The sequence below is a fragment of the Drosophila suzukii genome, chromosome 2L, assembly GCF_043229965.1.
Source record: "Drosophila suzukii chromosome 2L, CBGP_Dsuzu_IsoJpt1.0, whole genome shotgun sequence".
In the NCBI taxonomy this organism is placed as follows: domain Eukaryota; kingdom Metazoa; phylum Arthropoda; class Insecta; order Diptera; family Drosophilidae; genus Drosophila; species Drosophila suzukii.
The window spans coordinates 5,437,957-5,462,070 of NC_092080.1; the positions used below are offsets into that span (position 1 = coordinate 5,437,957).

Genomic DNA, 24,114 nt, shown 5'->3' on the forward strand with positions numbered 1-24,114 from the left:
CTTTGCCCCGCCCACTTTGCTTTGCATGTGCTCAACAATTTATGATCACTGCGGCTTAGGGGAGTACTGGGGGAAAAAAAAGGAAAAAAAGAATAAATAAATAAATTCAAGAAAAAAGCGCAGCAGCATCGTTTGTCGCGGCATAAATAAAATTAATTATTCAGGCAAAAAGGCATCGGCTTTGGCCTTAGCTCTGGCCAAAATGGCAAAATGGCCAGCTGGCAAAGTCCACAAAATCCAGCGATACAAACCAAAGCCGTAAAAGTCAAGAACAACAGTGAATTGAAATTTAAGTGCCGCCAAAAGGCAAAAGTCGTGGTCTTAAATACGCTCGAATAAGCTGGGGAACGAAAAGGTATTATTGTCCGCTAGAAGCAACAATTACTTATCCGAGGGCAAACAAATATTTATCATCTGAAGAGGGGTTAATTTACATGATAAACAAAGGTTGCCGAGCCCAAAAATGCAAATACTTTAACAGATTTGGGAGTCCCCTTTTAAGAAACACAAATGTAGAAATATTGATATTTCAATGTATCTTCATCTTCATATTTCAATGTATCTTCATCTTACGAATTAACTTTAACCAAAAAGTAATATCTTCACTAAACCGAACTATTCCGAAAATTAATTAAAAACAATTAGTGTAAACCTCGCCATTCCCGTTACTAATGAACCTTATACAACAATTACTCTTCTCGGAAATCCTGTAACACTCTTTCTCCGCTTAAATATCTTAACAAAACAACGGGTTAAAACAAAGCAAACAAAGACCAAAGAGAAAGGAAGTAAGCAAACAACGGTTAACCTATAGCTCCGCAGATGACCACGCCCCCTGCCTTAGTTACCGCCCCCTTTCTGGGAAGTCGAGTCTGCGGGGGAAAATTAATTACGCACGCTTTAAATTTGATTTCATTTGTTATCGTTCCGCCAGTTTCTTTCGGTTCACTTAATTATACTTAGAAAAATATATTTAAATAGAATATATTGTTGAGATAATAGATAAATATACCAGAGATACTGAGGGATATCTTTTAGAAATAGTCATAAGAAGTAAGCCTTAATACTACGTTTTTATGACATTAAAAAAAGGTATTTGCATAGAATATATAATTGAGATAGTAATAAAAATATTTAGGGAAATTCTGGAGATATTCCTAAGTAAATAAAAATACTAGAGATATTTAGAGATATCTTGTTAGCATAATAAGTAAATATTCAGGGAAAAGGGTATTTAAAAAGAATATATAGTTAAGATAGTATAACAATTATTTAGGGAAATTCAGAGGATACTCCTAAGAAAGAAAGAAAATAAATATAGTAGATATATTTAGAGATATCTTCATAAGAAAATAAATAAATATTCAGGAGATACTCAGAAATATCTAGTTTAGATAATAAATAAATATGAGATATTCAGTGATATCTTAAAAAAATAGACAGAATAAGTAAGCTTAAATACAACGTTTTTTAAGGATACCCCTAGGCACTTTTGATGGAGTTTTACCCCTAACGTTTATGGTTTTTAAAACCTATTTATCATAATAAATATTTTTTATAGAACTTTGATGCTTAACCTTTCACAGCCTTAAATCATTTTGTTGGCTTATATGGCTTTTGTTGGAGGTGTTTTTGGTCAAGTGTACTACTTTTGCACTAATTTCTGGCCACCCACTTTGGCCCCCTTTTGCCTGCTTGTTACTTCTCCCCTTCCCTTGGCTTTGGTCATTCGTCTTCCATTTCGTGTTTTAATGAGCTTCATGCGCCACACGCTGATTTCGCTTTCTTCGCCTTTTTCTCGTTTTGTTTCGCCCTGGCTTGTTATTATTATTGTTTCTTCTCTTCCACTTTGGGTTCTCCTCCTAGTAATATTTAATTTTTGTTTTTTTACCGACCCGCTCGCTGGCAAATTGCAAATTGCGGGTTAGCATTTCTTAATGTCAATGCCATTGTAGCGGGCAGAAGAAGAATTACTCTGATGGGCGGTGGGGGTGAGGGGGAAGAAAGAGAGTCCCAGGGGTGACGAAATAAAAGAGCAGAACGGATTTGGCGAACTCTCCAGAGTAACAGAATCTTACACTGAAGAAATTACATTTGCAAATTTAAATGTAGTTTCTGTTTTCAGAAGAGTCAATTGCAAAATACTACTTGGGCAATTCCAACTATAACATCTAAACTATTTCTAACCATCTTTTCATTAGATTTGCTGGTATGAGTAAAGTCTATATCGTTTACAACTTGGTATGAAGCTTTCTTATAAGATTCCATTCCTACATTCTTTAGCAATCCATTTATAAAATCTGAAATATTAATTAAAATTTTTTTAGTGAAGCTTATAATATTTAAAATTTTAAAGTAGTTCTTTTTTTTTTAAGATTACAATAAAAAATTCTGAAATTATATAAAATTGTACAAAATATCTCCTGATTTTTTGGCATGAGTATAAAGTATCTTACACTGAATAAACTATATTTAATATTTTTCATGTAGTACCTTTCTTATAAAATCAACTTTGTACCATTGTAAGCCAGTTATAAAATGTGAAATATCAACTTACATTTTTTAGATTTCCAATCTTGAAATTGGTTTATTATATCTTTAGAATATATTTTTTATGTTTTAATATTTCTAAATGTTGAGGTTTTTTAAAGGACTTTTCCCCATGCAGATGCCCTGGACAGAACAACGAAAATACAGCTTTTCCCATTCCCTTTCTTTTTTTGGCTTAAGTGGGCAAGTTAATTGAATTGGGGCTTATGCGATGGGGGAGTGGGTGGCTGGGTGGGTTGGAATACAGTCCCTACTAATTGTTAATTGCTCGGGGTGAATGGTGGGTGGCTCAGAAGAAGAAGAAGTAAAAGCAGTCAGGAGCCCTGCATGCATTTATGGTAATGCGAAAAGCGAAGGGCGAGTGCCGAATGGCGAAAATCGAAACAAAACGAAAGCCCAGCGGGTGAAATTGAAGTACGGATCTGGCCGAAAGTGCAACAAATTGAAAGTGTTAACGATTGTGGCTAGAACCGCCGGAAGGGGGCGCTTGCTGCTTCCCGAAATAATTAAACATGCTGATTAAGTGGAGCCATAATTGTTGGCCAGCGGGGGGTCCGCATTGAAAAGCAGGCAGTTGGGAAATAAAAGTTGGCGAAACTTTGCGATTCGCTTAAAGGATTGTGGCGCATTTCATGATTTATTTGTAGGTTTAACAAGCTGGTTTGATTTCACCAAGGCAATTAAAAAATATACATAAATGATTAATGACTTTCTGGCTGGCTCAGATACATTACATATACAGAAAACTGTTTTTTTCCTAAAACTAAAAAAAAAATTAATAAAAATGAATCATATTTAGTTCTTCAAACTTCTATTTAAGTTATTTTCTTCAATAAAAGCAAATACCTTTCTTTAAATTAGTTCAAATAGTTAAGTATACTTAAAATATTTAAATTCTTCTTTAGGTAATGTTATCATAATATCTTCTTAATGTTTTATTAAATAAATACTTTTATTTGTAATAAGTTCAAATTATACACATAGAGCAAATATTTGAATTGTACTTTAATTAAGGGACTTTAAAGCATTCAATTTCAAACTAAGTCTTTCATCGAATAACTCCTTTTATTTATAATAAGTTTCAAAGTACGATAGTAAAACCATTTAAAAATTTAAATATTATAGTTCTTCTTTAATTAAGCAAATATAAAGCCATTAATTTTCGACTCAATATACTATCCAGTAAATATTATAGTTCTTCTTTAATTAAGCAAATTTAAAGCCATCATTTTCCGACTCAAAGTACTATCCAGTAAATCCCTTAAACGGTCTTTAATTGTTTCTAAATTCCCTGGCTTAACATCTGTAACCTTGTTGCCCATCCCACCTCCTAAAAACCACCACTAATCGGTATAAATCTCGTAACTAAACCGAAAATACGCGCCATTAACCCCGCAAAACCACCTGATACATTATGCACCTGATACGGCCAAGACATTAATTTAGGGCCCGCCCAAGAGGCCCTCTTTCACTTCCAACTTAACTTGGCTGAAAGAGACAAAACCAATAAACCAAATGCTGACTAACAGCCTTGTTCGTGTCACAGACGAAGGTCAGAGGGCGGGCTTTTGGGGGAGAGGGCTTTGTTTTATCGCTCAGACAACGCGCAATTTTTCGTTTTAATAACAATATTTACTCATCATAAAGTATAAATGAAGGCATAATGTGTTGACGGGCTGTATGTTTATGTATTTGCGTATATATGCAGACATTAATATGTATATAACCACTGGCAAATTGCTGTTTTTGCGTGGGTGGTCACAGCCGGCTGCCACGCCCACTTTTCCCTGACTGCTGACACAAAAATTTCACGGCTACTTCAACGCTTTTCCTGTTTCATTTATTTTTTGTTTTTTTTGTGTTTTTTGTTAAGCCATTTTGCCGTTGTCTATGAGGACTTCACTTAGGTGACATACAAAAAGCCAATATTTCCATGACAGGGGGGAAAAAAGCATACAGAGGTTGTGTGTTTGCCCCGTCAAAGAAATTGGAAATTAAAAAAATGCATTGAAGCTAGGATACTGAAAGAACAAAATACAAAACAGAAACCAAACCTTAAAAAAATTGTAAATGGATTACCTACTCTTTAAAAACAATATAATCCTTTTTAAATTCGAAAAATACTTTTTATTTAGAAGGTTAAATATAAAATCGTTTACTATTATAATAATATAATCTTTTTATGCTTTTTGGTTAGAAGTTAATGTTACCTATATATCATTTTAGGATCAATGAATCTCCTTAGAATTTAAAAAATATTTTATAATGACTGTGTGTTGCAACAACAATCCTTTTTCTCACAGTGAAGCTGTGAAACAAAACGTGCGACACGTGCAGACCGGAAATTGGAGCTAGGTGGCGCCACCCCAACTCTTATGGATTACCTACTCTTTAAAAACAATATAACCCTTTTTGAATTCGAAAAATACTTTTTACTTAGAAGGTTAAATATAAAATCGTTTACTATTATGATAATATAATCGTTTTATGCTTTTTGGTTAGAAGTTAAAGTTACCTATATATCATTTTAGGGTCAATGAATTTTCCTAGAATTTTAAAAATATTTAATAACGATTATTTGTTGCAATAACAATCCTTTTTCTCACAGTGAAGCTGTGAAACAAAACGTGCGACACGTGCAGACCGGAAAATGGCGCTAGGTGGCGCCACCCCAACTCGTATGCCCCAACCCCCTGGGAAAACAGCTTCCCCCATTTTCCCACTACCCCCTCGGGTTTTTCCAACCCCCTCCCCTGCGCCAAACCATCAATCAATTGAGTCTTAGAGCATTTTGTTGCCTTCGATTTGTGGAGAAGCATTTAACGGGGCGTATGCGCAATTAATGCGCGATGTCGTGAACAAAATGAAGAGAACTATTTAAGAAAATTTCTGCCCGAGCTTTCCTCAATGGAATTCGTGAGTGTTCTGCTCTAATTGCATTTTGCGAAAGCTGTTTTTTTGCTGTATTATGTTTCATCATAATTATCGAGATAATTGCGCACGCATCGTTAATCGGAGGTGAATTAAGGGGGGATTTTCTAGGGAGACTGAGAAGCTGAGAATTGGAGAAAGAGAGAGACAGGCAATTATCATGAGATGGGAATTTGAGATAAGTGAGGAAAAGTGTTGATTATAATGAGCCAACTAACCGCAAATTGGTCTAGATTCGCTGGGTAATTATCGAGAACATCAAAGCGAGTTCCTTTGGGAGTTAACTTTTGCCAGTCAATGGTATAATTTCAAACTGACACCCCCATCCGAAAATGATTTGCATATCCCCCAATCGTTGGGAATCATAAATCAAGCTCAAGACAATCGAAAGTTTATTCAACTCCCTGGGCATTCATCAAAGGCGAACGTGGATGAGAATAATTCAGAAAGTGCTCATATAATATGATAAATTCCTCGACAATAACTCACTTGAACATATCAATCCCAATCACAATCCCTACTTGAATTGCCTCAATCAAAGTTTTTGATTTTGGGCTACTGCTAACCGAATTGTTATTAATTTTATAGACATTTTGTGCATGTTATGCGTGTGCGTGATGCCAGCAATCGGAACACCCAGACAACAGCCCTGACCCCTGACCTCTGACTCCTCAAACCCCCGACACATTTCACAGACTGGAGGTCTGGGGGCAAAGGAAGCCAAGTGGCTCAACAATGCGTAACAACAGGAAAGCAATAACCATTTGCAATTAGCCCAAACGCGTTTGAGCCGCAACTTTATTTTGACACTGTCTGCTGAAGGAAGGGAGTGGTTTAAAGGGGGTCAAAGGGGGGTCGCGATGGGGCAGGGGGCAAGGTCAACGCATCGAGGCAGATAATTGAAGTGGATGATAATGAAACTAGCGAGGGGCGATACCTGTGTTTTTATGGGTTTCAAGAAAATTAAGAAATATCCACAATGATTTTACAATAAATACGAAATAATTCACAATTCATGTTTTGAGCATTTTTAATGTTACTATATATTTTGACTGTAGTATTATTTGGCTTCTGTTGTATTATATTATATTAAAATTATATAACATTATACTAATTTTAACTATTCTTCAAAACATGAGCACATCACTAATTTTATTTGGATTTTATGTTGTATATCACAATCAATTTATGTATTCTTCAAAGCATGTCTTTGTTATTTTCAAAGTAATTATATTTGCTTTTCATTTATTCTACTTTATATTGTACTATTTTAAAGTTAAATAATATTATATTAAATGTTCTTCAAATCATGTTTTTATTATTTTACAAGTTGAGTTCAATATTAGCCCAAGACTATTTTTATTTGATTTCCATTTATATTTTATGTTGTACATCATTTGGAAATTGTATTAAAACCTACATCAAGCCATGAACACAAGCAATAGTTACTAACTTTATTTTGCATAAAGTATACCTTTCTTTAAATGATAATATAATTCAAATGAGATTAAGTTTCTCTATAAATTATGTGGGTGCTGTGAATACTTCCAGATGCAAAAACTAAACTAAAGACTAAGTCATCTCGCTTAAAAGTTTTCTGATCTGATCCCAACTTCTAAGCTCATTTCGGACTTAAAATCATAAAGCATAAACTATGTAAATTTCCTTAATAGTTGGTACTCCCCTGGAACTCCTTGGTAACTTACACTTTCCTTGGCCAAAATACCTCGCCAACCAAGAACCCCGGCCCCAAAACGCTTCTTAAGCAGTTTAGCATTAATTAAGTTTGAGTAGAAGTTGCAGACGGGGAGGTTTAGTCGCTGAAGTATGGTACTTAATTTAACCGTCTGTCTGCTGGCCAAGTGATAAGCTATCCCCCCCCCTGCGCCACGCCACTGCTCACAGGCCAACCCCCCTTTTTTTGCGCCCAACTAATTGCTGTCTTTTAACACTTGAGGGGGAAATTCAGTTGCCATCATCTATCTCGTTCTAGGAACGGTGTGCATTTCCTGGCCAGACAATCTTCTCCGGCCCCTAAAAACCCCCATTTCCCAAACCCCCTTTCTTCTCACCCCTCTTACAGAATGATTAACTGCATTGAAGGTATTGTGGAAAAAAAAGGGGAGGGATGGAGTGGGAAAAGTAGAAAAGTTTATCAGCCATCATCGGTTTTCCGCTTTTCACTCGCATTATGCGTCAGCGCACTAAACCAACATTTTTACACCTAAGAGTGGATCAAGGGAACTCCCGTCTCCGTTCTACGGACTTCGGTCTCCTAAAGACTACTAGTCTGGTAATTTCTGCCGGCGGATGGCATTTAACGCCTGATTGAACGGCGGGGCCCAGCATTTTCGGCCTCAATGAGTGCGAGACATGGCTAAGCGTATTAACAGCCGCATTACCGTTAAGTTTACAGTTTAACTATTAAAGCGAAAGCGGGGAAGTCCCCCTGTAACACCCCATTCAACCTACCACACGATAACCTCCCCACAATCCATTAGCCGACATTACGCATACGCCGCGTGGTGTCCATAAAAAATGCAACTCTGCATTGTTTAGCCAGCGAAACAGAACAGAAGGCGCATAAAAAACATAGGAAAAAAAAAACTAGAAGGCAGGGAAAATGCTGCGAGAAAATAAAAAATATATATGTAGTAGTGGGAAATGCCAAAAAGGGGCCACAAGTGGGCGTGGCCACGTCCCTTCTACGTGCCCCGGCATGCAAAGTGCAATTCTGCAGCTGGGAATCGCATTTTAACCCATCCATATTGATGTGCAAACATGGAATGCATTTTATGATGAACATGGATTTCTGACTCGCTTTTTTTTTGTCGTTTCGGTTTGGTTTTAAATATTTATGGCTTTGATAAAGCGTGGGAATTTAAGTAAGGTGGTGTAAAGTGAGGGCAAATATTTAATCTTTTATGCTTCAACATATCGTATTTATGATTATTAATAAAGTAACAAGCAATAAATGCATTCCTTTGATTTATGATGGGCAAAAACCACATTAATATTACCATTGGTATTTAACCGTATATAATTCAGTTATTACACTTCAAAAGCTGTTTTATCAAGAAGTCTGTAGCCTTATCATTAATCAAACCGAATTATGCCTTATAAAATTATAATATAATAATAATATTATTATAAAATATTTCACAACATTCAACATATCGTATTTATAATTAATAATAAAGTAACAACATAAATGGATTCCTTTGACTTATGATCGGAAAAACCACATTTTAATTACCATGGTTTTTAGGCATTCACAATCAAATTATTACACTTCAGATGCACTTATCATTTATCAAACTAAATTATACCTTATTATATTATAATATAATAATAATATTATTATAAAATGATTAATCTTTTATGCTTCAACGTATCGAATTTATAATTAATAATAAAGCAATAACCAATAAATGCATACCTTTGATTAATGATCGGGAAACCCACATTAATATTACCAAAGTATTTAACCATACATAATTAAATTATTAAACTTCCAGTGTTTTTATCAGTTTTATCAAGATGTCTGTTGCCTTGTCATGTACCAAACCGAATTATACCTTATAAAATTATAATATAATAATAATATTATTATAAAATATTTAATCTTTTGTGCTTCAACATAACGAATTTATAATTACTTATAAAGCAATAACCTATAAATGCATTCCTTTGATTTGTGATCGGAAAAACATCATTAATATTACCATGGTACTCACTAATAATTCAATTATTACACTTCTAATGCAGTTTGATCAAGAAGTCTGGTCACTTATCATTTATCAAACCGAATTATGCGCTAATCTCGTCCAGACATCGTTCGTTAACAAATGTTTGCTCATTCGCCATCCTTGGATTTTTCCATTATTTTCTTCGTCGCATTGCAGCCAAGAAAAAATGGATAGAGTCAAGCCGAAGAGGAATAGAATTGAAAAGCAATACAAATCCACAAATCAAAATATATCTGAATTGTTTGAGGGGGGCAACTTTCGGGGCGGTCCGCTGTCGTTTATTCTATGGCGATGACATGCGACAACGTTGCAGTTGAAATGGATCCCCAGATGGAATGGAAATGGAATGGCAGTGGAATGGTGCTTCTCTGATATTAGTATTATCCCCCCTCCCTAATGACAGTGGCGAAACCAGATCCAGACAATGCTGAGGCTATGATTCTGATTCGGAATCCAATGCCCTGCCAAGAACCCCCGAAAATTTGTGTACTTCACCGCCCCTTACTAGCTCTACAAATCTCGATTTTTCTCTTTCCATACGAAATGAGGCTGCCAAGAAATGTTTGCTCTAGAGATTTCTATGTCTCCAGCACATTTATTAAAGCCAACTTTAGAGAGAGGTCGGGGACTGTGGAAGTGGAGTGCAGTGCCTATGACAAGAGCGGAATGGAACGGGATGGGATGGTATGGAACGGGCTGGATATTAATCATCGGGCAGACTTAAATTGCAAATGAAATCGGAATTGGGCAACGGTGCGTATGCGTATCGTAGTTGAGTAGTTCGAGGCGACGAGGGAGCCAGAAATTGGCAGACTCTGTCAAGCATTTTGTTGGCTGCAGCAAACACAAACATACATATTCAAATGTAGGCACTGAGAGAATAAAAAAGATGGAGATAATATCTTAGATCCTGAAATAGATGTTATGATATTATGTGAAGTATTTTTATTCTGGCTAAATTTTAAAGGAATTGCAAAGATCTAACTCCATATCTGGAATTTTAGATGAATTTATAAGACACGATAAACTATTAAATGTGATAGTTATACGACATAATTCAGCAGAAATATAAAAAAAAAATTCCTCTTATTTTGATAGTACATTAGATCCTGAAATTGGTATTATGATATTATGCGAAGTATTTGTATTATGGGTGTTTCTTTAAGGAGTAGCAAAGAACTAATTCCATATGTGGAATTTTAGATGATTTTATAAGACACGATAAATTATTAAATGTGATAGTTATACGACTTATATCAGCAGAAATATAAAAAATAATATTAATTTAAATTCCAATTAAAGTATATACATCCTATTTTGATATGCTTGAATGTCTCCTTAACTTACGTCTGATATGTAAATATAGCATTATTTTAAACTAGTATAATAATACCCTTAGGATCTATTTTCTTTAAGCCAGAGTGGTTCAGATATATTATCAAAGGCATCTTGAAAGTTTCTGATTGTTGTTATCCTACCATTTTTATTATAAAATATATTACTATGAACTTAAGAACACCATTTATTAATACCCTTAGCTAAAAACTAGATAAACCTCTAAACAATGAATTCCTCTCTGTGCATAGATGTTTGCACACATCCACAAAAAGACTGAGAGTCGGCTGTGGAGAGAGAGATATCCATTAAACAAACACAGAGAAATCGCCGCTGACATAAAGCAGCAATGGCTGTCCTGGCAATGTCCTGGAATCCCTACTTTCCCCCCTTTATCCGTTCTCCGCTCTCCTTTCTCCTTTCTCCCGCTTGTCTAGCTGTCGCCTCGCTGGCGCCAGCTGTCGCCTGCTTTAACTTGTGCCCTCATACATGGCTATATGGCACATATATGTGTACTATATTGTATCCGCGATACGAGGAGGGGCACTCTCGCCCTCTCACACTCGCACACATCATCAGCATATTGCCGGTTGTTGGGGAATCTTAAGTAATTTGCCCCCCTTTTCGCTCGCTACTTGCAGGTCCCGCCGTTCAGATGGTCTCCCAGAACAGACCCCCTCCCCCGATGCCGGTGCCCGTCCAGGTGCCCCAGTACGTCAACGAGAACGGGACGCTGACCCACGTGATGCTCTCGCCGCAGCAGTACCAGCAGCTCCATCCTGGCCAGGGACACCTCCATCCAGCGCCATTCGTGAGTAGCCTTTTCCTTGTAAAACAAATATACTATAGATTTAAGAAAAGATATTCCCATTTTTGAACATGGTAACAGGGATTCCATATCTCTACAAGTAGGATTTTAAGTTAATATACTATTTATTTAAGGAGAGACATTCCCATTTTTGAAGATGGTAACACGGATTTCTTATATCTACAAGTAGGATTTTAAGTATAATCGTTTTTTAAAACACAATATCCAATTGAATTTGATTAATTACAAGATGTTTTTATAAAATCATAATACCTTATACTGCTAGTATAATTTTGGTCTTAAAAAAAGTAACCATTCAAAGATCACTGAAAGTCGAATACCACAAAAAAATAATTTCACATAAAATCCTATGTTTACTTGTCATTTAAACTGTATAAACTACAAATTGTAAAGAAAGGAGAAAATAGTTTGAAATATTTATAAAATATTAGAAGAATTCGTTGACTTTATTTCAAACCTAAAAGTGAATCCCTAAACGATATACATAATTTAAAAAATACTTACTTTAAATTATTTTGAGTTGGTCATAAATATGAAAAATTAAAGGTATTTTATTTTATTTTAATAATTTAAAGCTAGTATATAATACTAAAATTAATATTTGAAAAAAGAGGGGCGCTGGAAGCTAATAAAGGTTTTTCATTTGTTGAGGATGGTCGAACAAATATTCAACCATTACAAATAATTTAAAGTTAATTTTTCCTATAAAAAGTTGCAAAAATCGTTGAAAAACTTTTCCAAAGCTGTATTTTACCTTTTTCACAAACTAATGGGCGCCTATAAACTAAATTCAAGTTAAAGGTACCTCATAATGGATTTTTATTACAATACATAAATCAAAACACTTAAAAACTTGCCTCAGGTAGCTCTAAGCCTTGTTGAGTAGGTTCTTAGAAATATAAAGTAGGTACTTACGATTTCACACAAAGAAAAATCAGAATTAATCAGAACTTCCTGTTAATTAATTAATTGATACTGCTGTGCACTCTTCAAAGTGAATTGGAAAAACAGCAAATAAACAAACGGTTGGCAATCGAATTGATAAGGTTGTATAGCACCATATACCCCTATCGGAAAGGGAAGACAGCATGGGTATCTCATTTCCATCCCATTGGCGGGACTTCCTCCGCTTATCAATTAATTGACAGCTAATTGAGCGAACAACCAGCAATCAGCAGCAATAATTCCCCGATGCTTATTCGATTTTGCGAACGATGCGATGGAACTTCCATCTGGGGGGCGTTTGTAAAAATGATAATTTATTGACCAAATGTCGCCGTATGGGGCAAACAAACCGGATTGGATCCGGGTGAGGCGGCGGTTCCAGGAAAACTGAAAGCTAAAAACTCGAAACTATTCAATTGCCAGCAGACTCTCTCGATGCTAATATGCATTATGCAAACTGCAACGGGTCCGAAACAATGGCTAAAATGGTTAAACTTTTACCTAAACAATAACAACAATTATAGTAAAGTTTAAACAAAAACAATAGCGGAAAAACAGTTGGCCAGCTGTCGGCACTTTTGTGCATTTATAATTTATTTATTTATCGGTTGGCTTAAGTTTAGTTTTAAAACTGCAATATCATTTTGTTTGCTTGCCTTTCTCCCGTTTCCGGGGAAAATTCGCGAGGGGGGTTCGTCGGTAAAGTGTGAAAATTGCATAACTAATTAGTCCACTTTCGCACAATTCCATAGTGCCCACTTGCACTGCTCAATTTGTGACTCACTGTGCGCAAATATTTGAATGGCAAATGCATTGTGAGGCAGTTTATTTGCCATCTGAATGCGTTTCATTGCATTTCGCGAGCTGTCATTTAGGCGTGAGCTCTGACAATCGTTCCGCGAAGATGTTTGCCCAGAATGCTAATTAAGCGGTAGGTGTTTACCAACTGATCGCCAGGTAACCAACATTGTATGGAAAACATACTGACTTTTAAGAAAAGGTCTTAAAAGAGGGAAAAATGTAATGATCAATATGATCCTATATAATTCTAATTTTTTTCTTTATAAATATTTTTAACTCCCATTCAAGAATTTTTATTTATTCAATTTATAGTTACAAAAATTATAGGAAAATTACCCAATGGGAATTCCCTAACATTACAAATATTTTTATAGGGTGATAAAACATTTACACGTACTGATAATAACATTTGTAAGTCACGAATCAAATCAAAAATATTTATGTTCAACAGATTTTATTTTCATCACATCAAAGCAAACTTTGTCAACTATATATGTAATTATTTTAGTGTTGCCCAAATAAATGTTTTTTTTATTTTTCCAACTTATCTCAAGTTTAGTTTCTTCAAACTGAATTGCTGTAATAAAAAATGTTAACGTATTGTTAGTAATATTTCTAAGTTAAGAATCAAATCAAAAATATTATTTTTTAAATCATTTTATTTTCATAAATTTAAATCTAACCTTGGATTGTATAAAACTATATTTGACTTTATTTTTTGTTGGTCCAAATAGATTTTTATTTTATCCAATATTTAATGTTTGGTGTTATTTTATTTAATTTGACTACAAAAATAATGATAAAACATTAATACTTACTGATAATATTTGTAATTTACAAATCAATTAAAAAATTTTTTTTGTTTAGTACATTTTTAATTTCTTAACATCAAAATAGATTTTAGAAGATGAGAAACTTTATTTCTACTAATTTTGTTGAGGCCCAATTTTAATATTTATATTTTTCCCCAGTTATCTAAGCACTTAGCACTATTTAATTTAATTTGACTGCTACAAATTACAGTCATTTGGATTTATTTTAGCAATTTCAGACCCATTTAACATGCGGAACTAGTTCGCTCCCATGCTGATGGGCCAAGTTCATAGTCGTCGGCTGCTGCATTCCATTTAAATTGCCTTGCTAATTTGCAAAATGGCAAAAAGAACGAAATAGAAAAAAATCGCTTGTTAACCAAAGCAGATGAGCGTTACCCATTCACATCACGTTTCGAGCCCCCAACTGTTGCTCCCGCCGCCACTTATGTCTAATAATTTAATAATAACAATTTCATTGCACAGCATAAACATTCCCATCATCTCTTTTATGTGCAGACATGGTTAACAACAAAAAATTCGAGATAAAATAGAAATATTTTTATATTTCCAAAGCGGGAAAATAGCCGGAGATGGCCCGAACAAACCGAGTTCGTGACTTGGCCAGACTATATATACACATAAATCCGGTTCTGGGCTAGCGCCTAGCGCACTTTAAATTCTATTGCCCAACTACCCTCTTCGGGTTATTTATTGTATTATTATCAATCGCTCAATTAAAACCAGAATTAATTGCAATGTGAATTATATAATTTCCATTGATTACGCGCTTTCCGGACGGTGGGGGTTTTTATTTACTGACACTTTGCCGCTGATTTATTTGTAAATTGTAGACAAATCAAATAAATAAAAGAGCCGGACAAGCAAAAAACATGTTCTTGTGTTTAATTAAAATGTAATTGCTTTTAAAATTGGTCAGTTAATAAATCAAAAAAATAATTAATTGCTTAAAGCTTTAGAGACAATTAAATTTTAAAAATGTTTTTTATTTTTTCTTTTAAAAATAGTATAAGAAAATATATTTTTCAGTGCCCAAGCAGGCTAAAATCTCCATTTGCATAACAATTTGTAGAGCTTTTATCTAAAGTTAGTTAGTCTGGTTGGTCGTGCATGCTGCTGGCAACATTGTTGCTCATGACTTTTAATTGAACTCCACTTGAGCTGAACTTTGCTGTCACATTTTTACATAACCCGCCATTCCTAATGCCATTTTCGCAGTGGAAAACTTGATTAATGCAGCGGGGCAACAACTTCATCCGCCTCGGATTCCAATTCCAGCTTGGACACATGTGGCTTCGTCACGCTTTGTTGCTGAAATGAAAGTGCCGACTGACTCCAACTCAAACTCAAACTCCAACTTCGCCAATCCGACTTGACTGGCTGGGACTGAATTTTCCTTGACTTAATTAACAATTTGCTGCCACAACACAACTGAAAAACACACTCGAGCTCACATGGGCTAAATTTGGGAACATTTTCGAAGGGGGTCTTCGGGCATAGCCTGATCGAAATTAAGATAAACCCTACACATTCAGTTTTATTTGCAAACATCAAATGACTATGAAAGTTGGCAAGACTTTTCTTGGAAGTATATATTTTAATTATATTTTAAATGGCAAGCAGATTTGGTATCTGATAGCTCAAGGAATATTTTTAAATAAGAGGGAATAACAACTACATTTATGTTTATATTATATTTTAAACATTCTGTATTGGTAAAACTTTCAAAAATGTTGTAATATTTATTTGTAATATTGTAGAGCTGTCTATACCTTTTCTCTGTCTGAAGAAGTTAAAAAAATATTATATCAGCAATTATTTTCTATTTAAACTTTTGTTTATGTTTGTTTTTAATATCCGTAAAATTTTAATATCAAATTAAATTTCCATTACAAATATGTTCACCATTTTTTAATTAACTTAAAATGTCAGATACTGAAAAATACTAGAATTGTAGACTTAAATTTTAATTTTATTTTACTGAATACAGTTTTCTTTTTTCTTTTTTTTTTTTTCTTTTTCTCAAACTATGGAAATCTCACCCCCCTTTTTGTGTGAGCCCCTGCCCAAAACCCAGAGATTCGCACACAGCACCTTACAAATGGCAGTTTCCGCTCGCTCGTGTGCTTATGTTGAAATGCTTATAATTTGATTGTATGCTAATTTGCATAGTCGCTGCCGTAGTATCCATTATGCAACTTGAGTTAAGCACTCGAAATAACGGTATCTGTCGCACCATTGAAACCGAAAGTGAAACCGAAACTCCCTCGCAGAACAGGTTATAATCTTCTTTGTTTACCATATATGTAACTCCAGCCTCTTTTGTTCTCCTTTATTATTTCTGTTGCTTCGAGCATTAAAAACCGCAAAAAAAATCTCATTAACTTTGACCCATATTTTTGGCTTTTCATAGTTTATGACCACTCAAAAAAAAAAAAGAAACATGGAAAGAAACGCTTTAAAGTGTATAAATTGCACAACCCATAAAGCCAACTTTGGTCATGTAAAAACGTAAAATTAGTGTAATTTCAGCGAAAAACATTTGCCACAGTTTTGCAGCAATTGGTGGGGGCTAAATTATCAATCATCAGCTGGGCCAATTGTGCAATTTTTAGTTAATATATGTAGCATGCGGGCGTGGCTAATTGCCCATATACCGCAAAAGCAATTTGTTTAATGATCGGGCGGGGAAATCGTTTGAATCGGGAATACGGTTTGAATATTTTTTAACGTGCCTGATAATAAATAAATTTTTTAGAGGATCTCACAAGGCTACTGATTTTATTTAATTAGTTTAAGCATATAAAAATTTATAAATGGTAACCCTTAACTTCATTAAAATCTATTAAAATAGATGTTAAAATATTTTTTAAATTTTAAATATATACCTAACATTTTATAGGACAGTTTTAAAAACTATTAGTACTGTTTTAATATCCTCTACATCCTCATCCTACTTGATGATATTCCTAATCTATCTTATTTAAACTTAGTCAAAAAGTCTTTTGAATTTAAATTTCAACTGTAACTACCAATGAAATAATAAAAGGGCCACCCTAAAAATAGTGGTAGCCAAATGGTTAGTGTCTTGGCTTCATCTTAAAAGATTTCACAACCATGGATTGCGTCTCAGATGCTAGTATTTATACTAAAACTATAAAGTATTTTTTAGTACATTCTAGTGGCCAAACACCCACTTAAATCATTAGTTAAATTTATAAAACAAACGTCGCAGGCGTTTTAGTTGTTATTTAAATTTATACGGGTTGAGAAGTTCCTACTAAAAATCAGGGCAATGCGAATTGAGCAGGAATTTATAGAGCGAAGAAAACGTGAATATTATCTGCTAGTATTTTGCTAAAGATAAGAAACCGAAAATCAATTAGCTGTTATCAGTATTACTTTTTTTAGTCGCGTGTTTCTTTGCCAAGATATTTTTAGCCAGCGTGTTTAAATGTTGACGTGGTATTCCTAAGAACATACATATAATTATTAAATGGAACGAGAATGGAGGAGGCAAATAATACCAGTAAAAGACTGCTTATAAAAGTAATATCTTAAAGATGATTTTTAAATGTTTAACAGGATAATAAGCAAAGATACTTTCATATCTTTCAGATAAGCGCGAATGGCACTTCGCATTTCTACACCCCGGTGGCGGGTTATCCTGGCCCAGGACCTGCGGCCAATGGACCACCACACTTTCATTTGCCGCCACCACCACCGCAGCAGCAACAACAACCACAACCACAACAGCAGGCGCCCCAAGGAGCACCTCCCCCACAACAACAACAACAACAACAGCAGCAGCAGCAGGTGGCACAATCTTCGGTGCAAGGAGCACCATCTGCAGTATCCACTGGAGGCGGAACAGGAGCCCAAGGCGGTGGGGTACCAGCACCACCCACTGGGCAGGCCACCCACTCGCACGCCCACTCACACGCCCACTTGCACACACACCCCCAGCCACTCCCACATTCCCCGCACTCACCCTCGCCGCCCAACTACCGGGATGAGCGCAGCCAGCGGCAGCACAACAAGCTGCTCAGGAAGCTGGAGAAGCAGCGGGAGTCCAGTGAGTATCCTTTGGAAGAAGGATTCTATATGAGTGCCTATGTTATTCGCTTAGCTTGGGGATAGCTTTTTTGAAACCACTTGGTCTTACTTGATAATTAATAGGCTCAGCTAGTCAAGGATCTATAAAATATAGTGCCTTGACTTTGTAGGAACTCAAGACTTAAGAAACTCAGGAGTATCCCTAAAAAGCAATATAAAGGACCTTATAGATTTTTAAAAACCGGTTGATCTTGACAATATACCTTCGTAGGCAACCCCCAGAGCTACAAAATATAGTTCTTAGACTTTGTAAAAACACAAGGCATATTAATTTTATGGTTTTTTAAAAGTTTTTTAGCAAAATAAACAATCTATTTCAATGAAGATCGAATATAAGTGGCATATTACATTACTGAAATTTAGACACCCTATTTCTATAAAGATCCAATTAAGCCTATATCTTCAAAATCAAACTTTCGAGATTCCAAACATATTCAGTGATAAAAAAAGACAATGATATGATTGTTGGTCTTATTTTTTAACCAGATATTTTGTATTACAAAATGTTTTTATAAAAAAAGAGGTACATTTTAGTGAAATGAGTTAAACACAAAAAATACACATTTGTAAAGTACCAGAAAGAGTAAACCTTTGGGTATCACCGCTATATCCTTCCTAAGCGAATTACACAGTCAGCTATATCACACACTACCATACCATCTATTAATATAGTTCCATCCCCTTCAGATCCCCCGCACTCGCCATCTCCGCGCCGTGCCAACGAACTGAATGGTCACAACAACAACAACATTCCTCCGGGCGTGACCTTGCCCGGCCACCTCAGCAGCCACCACCACGTGGTGAGCCACCAAGGACGTCGCCTGCCCCAGCAGCAGCAGCACCAGGTACAGAGCCACCAGGTGGCACAGCAGCAGGCCAGGAACGGGAATCCCCAGCATCAGCCCCAGAGAACCGGAAGCAGTGTTGGTGGCGCCAGTTCCGTGGGCACCTCCGAGGATGGCGAGGACAACTCTAGCCTGGCCGGCGATGACGAGGAGGAATACCACAGGGATAACATCATCATAGAGCAAATCTCGGCCATTGAGAAGCCAGAGGTGATTGATGTCACAGCGCGGGCGGCCAAGATCATCTGGGAGAGTCCGGCCATAGCGGATACCGTGACGGTGGACATGCGACTGCTGCGTTACCAAGTGCTCCTCTGTGATTCCGGCAAGCAGTGCAAGTACAAAAGCTTGTACCAGGGCGAGGCCTACGAGTGCATTGTGCAGGATCTGCAGCCTGGGCAGGATTACCTAGTGCGTCTGCAGGTGCACTACGAGAAGTTGTCGGGAACCGTCAGCGATCCCACGGAATTTCGGACGCCAGCCTGCGAGCCCGACCCACCACCGCCTCCGAAACTGGTCTCCCGCAACAAGAGTTCCATAAATCTCCGATGGACTGCTCCGGCCGCGAATGGGGCCAGCATACAGCACTATCTGCTGGAATACGATGAGGGCAGAATGACGGGGCAACCGCAGAAGTTCGTCGAGCTGGCCAAGATCAAGACCAAACACTATGTCATCGGGAAGCTGCAGCCCACTACGGTGTACAGTTTCCGTTTGGCGGCGGTCAACGAGGCGGGTCAAAGTCCCTATTCCCCGGTGGCCAGCTACAGCACCTCCGGCAATCCTCCGCCTGTGCCGCGACCTCCTCAGCTGCTGGGCAGCACTTCCAGTTCCCTGAAACTCGGCTGGGAGCGGCGGGCCCAGGATGGAGACTTCCTGCTGCAGCTGCAGGATGCGGAATCGGGCCATGGCTACCTGAACACCTACAAGGGAACGGAGCTGCAAACGGAGTGCCTGCAATTGCGGCGGGCCAGCAGCTATCAATTCCGTCTGAGATCCGAGAACGAGGCGGGCTTCTCGCCCTGGTCGCCGGAGGTTAGCTACCGCACCCTGGCGGAACGTCCTGGCAGACCAGGTAAGCCGCATGCCAAGGGAAAGATCCATGGCACTCAGTTCAAGGCTCGCTGGGATGCACCCGGCGATGCTGGTGGTGCCGAGATCCTTCGCTATCACTTGGAGTTAAGTGCCGCGGGTCCGGCCTTCGAGAGGATCTACAGTGGCGCCGAAACAGAAGCCATGTGCGAGAGGCTCCAGCCGGGGACCACATACGCCCTGCGGGCCTGCTGCGAAGGTCCCGCGGGTCAGAGTCCCTATTCCGACATAGGACACGTCACCACGGAGGCAGTGGCGCCATCTGCTCCTCCTCCACCGCACTGCAGTGATCCTCCCTCGCCGTACGCCGCCCTCCTGAAGCTCCAGCACCCGGAGTACAATGGCGGAGCTCCCATCCTGGAGTTCGAGGCTCAGATGCGTCGCCTGGAGCAGGTGCAACCGCCACAGGTGGTGTACCGCGGCAAGCAGGCCTACTTTGTGGCCCAGGATCTTACACCAGGTGGCATGTACGAGGCCCAAGTGAGGGCCATCAACCGAGTTGGCGCCGGCAACTGGTCCCAGTGGATGAGGTTTACAGCAGCAGCTGCTGCTCCCGGAGTTCCCGAAGAGCTGCGCGTGCTGGTCAAGTCGGCCACCCATCTGGGTGTCAGTTGGCAGCCGCCGTTGCAGGAAAACGGTGCACCAGTGACCAGTTACACCCTGAAGAGTGCCAGCCAGGAGAGAAGCGATGACGACGCCGAGCAGGAGGCCAAGGAGCCGCCCAGCTCTGAGTTCCACAACTGCTATCAGGGACCGCAAACCTGCGCCGAGCTGAGGAACCTCTCGCCCTACACACGCTACCATTTCCGCATCCAGGCGAGCAACTCGGCCGGCACGGGAACCTCCTCCGACGTGATAAACGTGTGCACTCCGGCCGCGGTGCCCGGAGCTCCCCAGATGCAGGGCTACGAATTCACCGCCCAGGAGGTGACCCTCAACTGGACGCAGCCGTCGGCCCATGGCTCGCCCATTTGCTCCTATAACATCGAGTACGGGGAGAGGACCATCGCCACTCCAGATGCCTGTACAAGGTACACGGTCAGTGGTCTGATGCCCGAAACCGGTTACAAGTTCCGCGTGCAAGCGGTGAACGCCATTGGAGCCGGAGCCTTTAGTGCCTATGCCAAGCTGACCACCCAGCCGGCTCCTCCGGCGCCACCACGCCTGGAGTGCAGCGGTGCCGGGCACAACTACATCAAGCTGAAGTGGGGCGAGAATGGAGCCAATGGCAAGGTGGCCAACCCCAATCCGTCTGGAAATGGCGGCGACTTTACCAAGTACTTTGTGGAGATGTACGTGGCCCGGGCGAAGCAGTTCCAGGCCGTCTACTCCGGCACCAATTGCATGTGCAAGGTGCACAAACTGCAGGAGCGGAGCAGCTACACCTTCCGTATCTATGCTCACACGGATCGCGCTGGCGATGGGGATTACTCGGAGGAGTTTGTCTTTGAGACCTCGGCCACTCTGCCAGCGAACATAAAGCCACCGCGAGTTGTCCAGGAGGGCAGCGTTTGCCTGATGGAGCTGCCCGGCCAACTGGGCATGCAGCTCACCCTGGAGTGGCAGCACTCGAAGAACTCCTTCCACGATCGCGTGGAGTACGAGCTGCAGTACGCCGTTTTGGGCGCCGCGGAGCTGGAGGGTGAATCCCTATCGCCCAAGGGTCGCAGCAGCAGTTCCAGTGGCAGCTCAAGCGGAGCTCCAGTTAATTTACCCAACCATGACTACAGGCAATTGTACCGCGGCCCAGAGACCAAGTTCACCATCGACAATCTGGCCGCCGGCACCTGTTACCAGTTCCGTGTGTGTCCCGTCCGGATAGCGGCGGGCGGAGAGCTGCTCTACGGCCAGCCGTCGAGTCCGTTGCGCTACCAGGTGCCCAGTGAGCTGGATCCCAGCTCGGCGACCTGCCACCACCACCTGCATGGCTCCACAGCGCCACCGGCGGTGACCACCAGCCAGAGAAGCAGCCGGAAACTGTCCGCCGGCAATGGTTCGACCAATGGCCTCCACATGCGATCGGTGAGTGCGTCGGCCATCAGTGGAGCGAGCGGCGTTGGAGCGGATCCCGTGGCGATTGGACGACTGCAGCAGGAGCTGTCCGGTTTCAATGCTTGCGCAGATCCCCTGCATCACCATCATCATCATCACCACCACCACCACCAGCCGTGCGGCGGAGGGGGTGGCGTTGTCATCGGAGGAGGAGGCGGAGCCGGAGGAGCCACGGACTCGCACCACCAGCATCAGCACCACATGCACCACTCGCATCACATGCACCACGCCCACCATCCGCACACCGGCATGGGCGTCAGCTCCTCGAGTTCCAGCTCCTCAACGGCGGCGGCCATCTCCTCCAGCCTGGCCCAGGCGGGCGGCTTAAGGCGGATCGTCGGTAAGCTAACTTCACTGTACTCCAACCGGAGGCGTCTGAGTGACCAACAAAAGGCCGTCTGCATTGTGGTCTCCTTCCTAGTGGGCACCTTCCTGGTCGCCATGCTCGTCAATATGTTGCGGGGCTAAAAAGACACAAGGTCTTTAAAACGAAAAAAGAGAAACACAAAAAAACTGGCGCCCAACGTGGGACAACATAGGAATTTGCAGGCAAAGCGACCGGCGAAAAATTAAAAAACAAATATGAAACACTTTATGTCTCAAAAAAGTGATTTAAACCATTAGTTGTAATTATGTATTTTTTATATATATACCGTAACAAAATCAAACAAAATCAAACTGTATATTGTCTAATTTTAAACAAACAAGCAGAACACACACAGGAAATCAAAAAAAAAACATAGCGAAAAGAAGAGGTATAGAAATGAGGAAGAAATGAGAAATGAGCTGAGAAGGCAGAAACAGAACCCCCATTATTGTATTAAATGTACACAAAAACCGCAACGGCATACATTCACACAGCTAAATGTTATTAATGGTATTTACTTATAATATTTGTTGTCACAAAAACCGAAAGTCTAATCTCCATATGTGCTATAAACAAAAGAGAGCTGAGCAGCCAGCGAAAAAGAAAGCAAAGAACCTAAAGGCTCTTCAGTACTTGTCAAAACCTGTTCCGAAAAATGCTTCTCAAACTGTTACTTTCCGTGTGGCCCCAAAACAATTTGCATTTGCCCCTTCCGGCGGGTTTGTAATATTCCTGTAAAATACGTGTAGAACTAGCATGTGTGCAAGAGCAAGATTTTTTTACAAGGCCCATTTTTTGTAAAATGTATTCCAACATAACGATTGTAGATAGCTGGTCAACAAATTGCACCAACTAATGACACTCCTAAGTAGCTAAAAAGTAACCGAATTGTGAGGGGGGGCGCACCGCAAATTGAGGTCGGATGGGCAAATGCATAACGAATAATTAAACGAAAAGTATGAATTTATTAGACTACTAGCTACAAGTATTCAGTGCTGTATAATTGTTTCCCCTGATCGCTCCAATCTACGCAGATATATAAATATATATATATATATATATATACAAAAAAAACATAGATATATGTAAAACAGCAGACGCTTCTTTCATTCTCACAAACCTTTTTATACGAATTATTACACAATTTATTATAAACATATTATACGACAAGCAGAAATCGAGAAAACCAAGGCAACCCCAGTTGGGGCTGCTATATCCGCTGGCAATCCAACTGTTGCATTTCACAACCAACCAACCAACAAACAACCAGAAACCAACTAAACAAATTCAACCCGACACTTTTCGTAGGCTGTCCCATGTGGCTATAGCAGCCCCCACTAGGCAAAGTGATTTATATTCCAATTATTATTATTTTTCTAATTAAATAAATTAAACTAAATGTAATTGTTTCTTTCCATAGCATTTAATGTGAATTATACAAAACGGAATCTTATCTAAAAAATCACGAAAAATCAAAAAAAAAAAAATACACAAAACAAATGTTTGTTCATGTAAAGCATAAACATTTGCTTGATGCAAATTAAAAAAATTATATATATATATATATAAATAAATAAATAAATAAACTTAAATCGGAATCAAATGATAAATAAATGGAAATTATGTATGTTTCTATGTTTACAACTTATAAAATTTATTTGCAAAATAT

The 24,114-nt window shown here is 39.0% G+C and overlaps 1 protein-coding gene and 1 long non-coding RNA gene across 6 annotated transcripts in view; one reads left to right on the top strand and one right to left on the bottom strand.

Annotated features, from left to right (window-relative positions):
• mtgo (miles to go) overlaps positions 1-23,945 on the top strand; it is a 144,638-nt gene extending 120,693 nt beyond the window's left edge. For 4 of the 5 annotated variants that reach the window (XM_017082093.4, XM_070994755.1, XM_065868987.2 and 1 more), the window contains 3 exons: positions 11,207-11,376; positions 17,592-18,048; positions 18,777-23,945. In XM_017082093.4, coding sequence (XP_016937582.2) covers positions 11,207-11,376; positions 17,592-18,048; positions 18,777-22,546 — 4,397 coding nt within the window. In that variant the 3' untranslated portion in view covers positions 22,547-23,945. Of the gene's footprint in view, positions 1-11,206; positions 11,377-17,187; positions 17,523-17,591; positions 18,049-18,776 lie in introns of those variants that run through there. The other variant, XM_070994757.1, reaches the window with a different exon arrangement.
• On the bottom strand, positions 9,788-12,722 carry LOC108015666 (uncharacterized). The gene is made up of 3 exons (XR_001767730.4): positions 12,690-12,722; positions 12,310-12,626; positions 9,788-10,102 (listed from the first exon to the last, which is right to left on the bottom strand). It is a non-coding gene; the product is annotated as an uncharacterized lncRNA (long non-coding RNA).
• Positions 23,946-24,114: the final 169 nt, after the last annotated feature.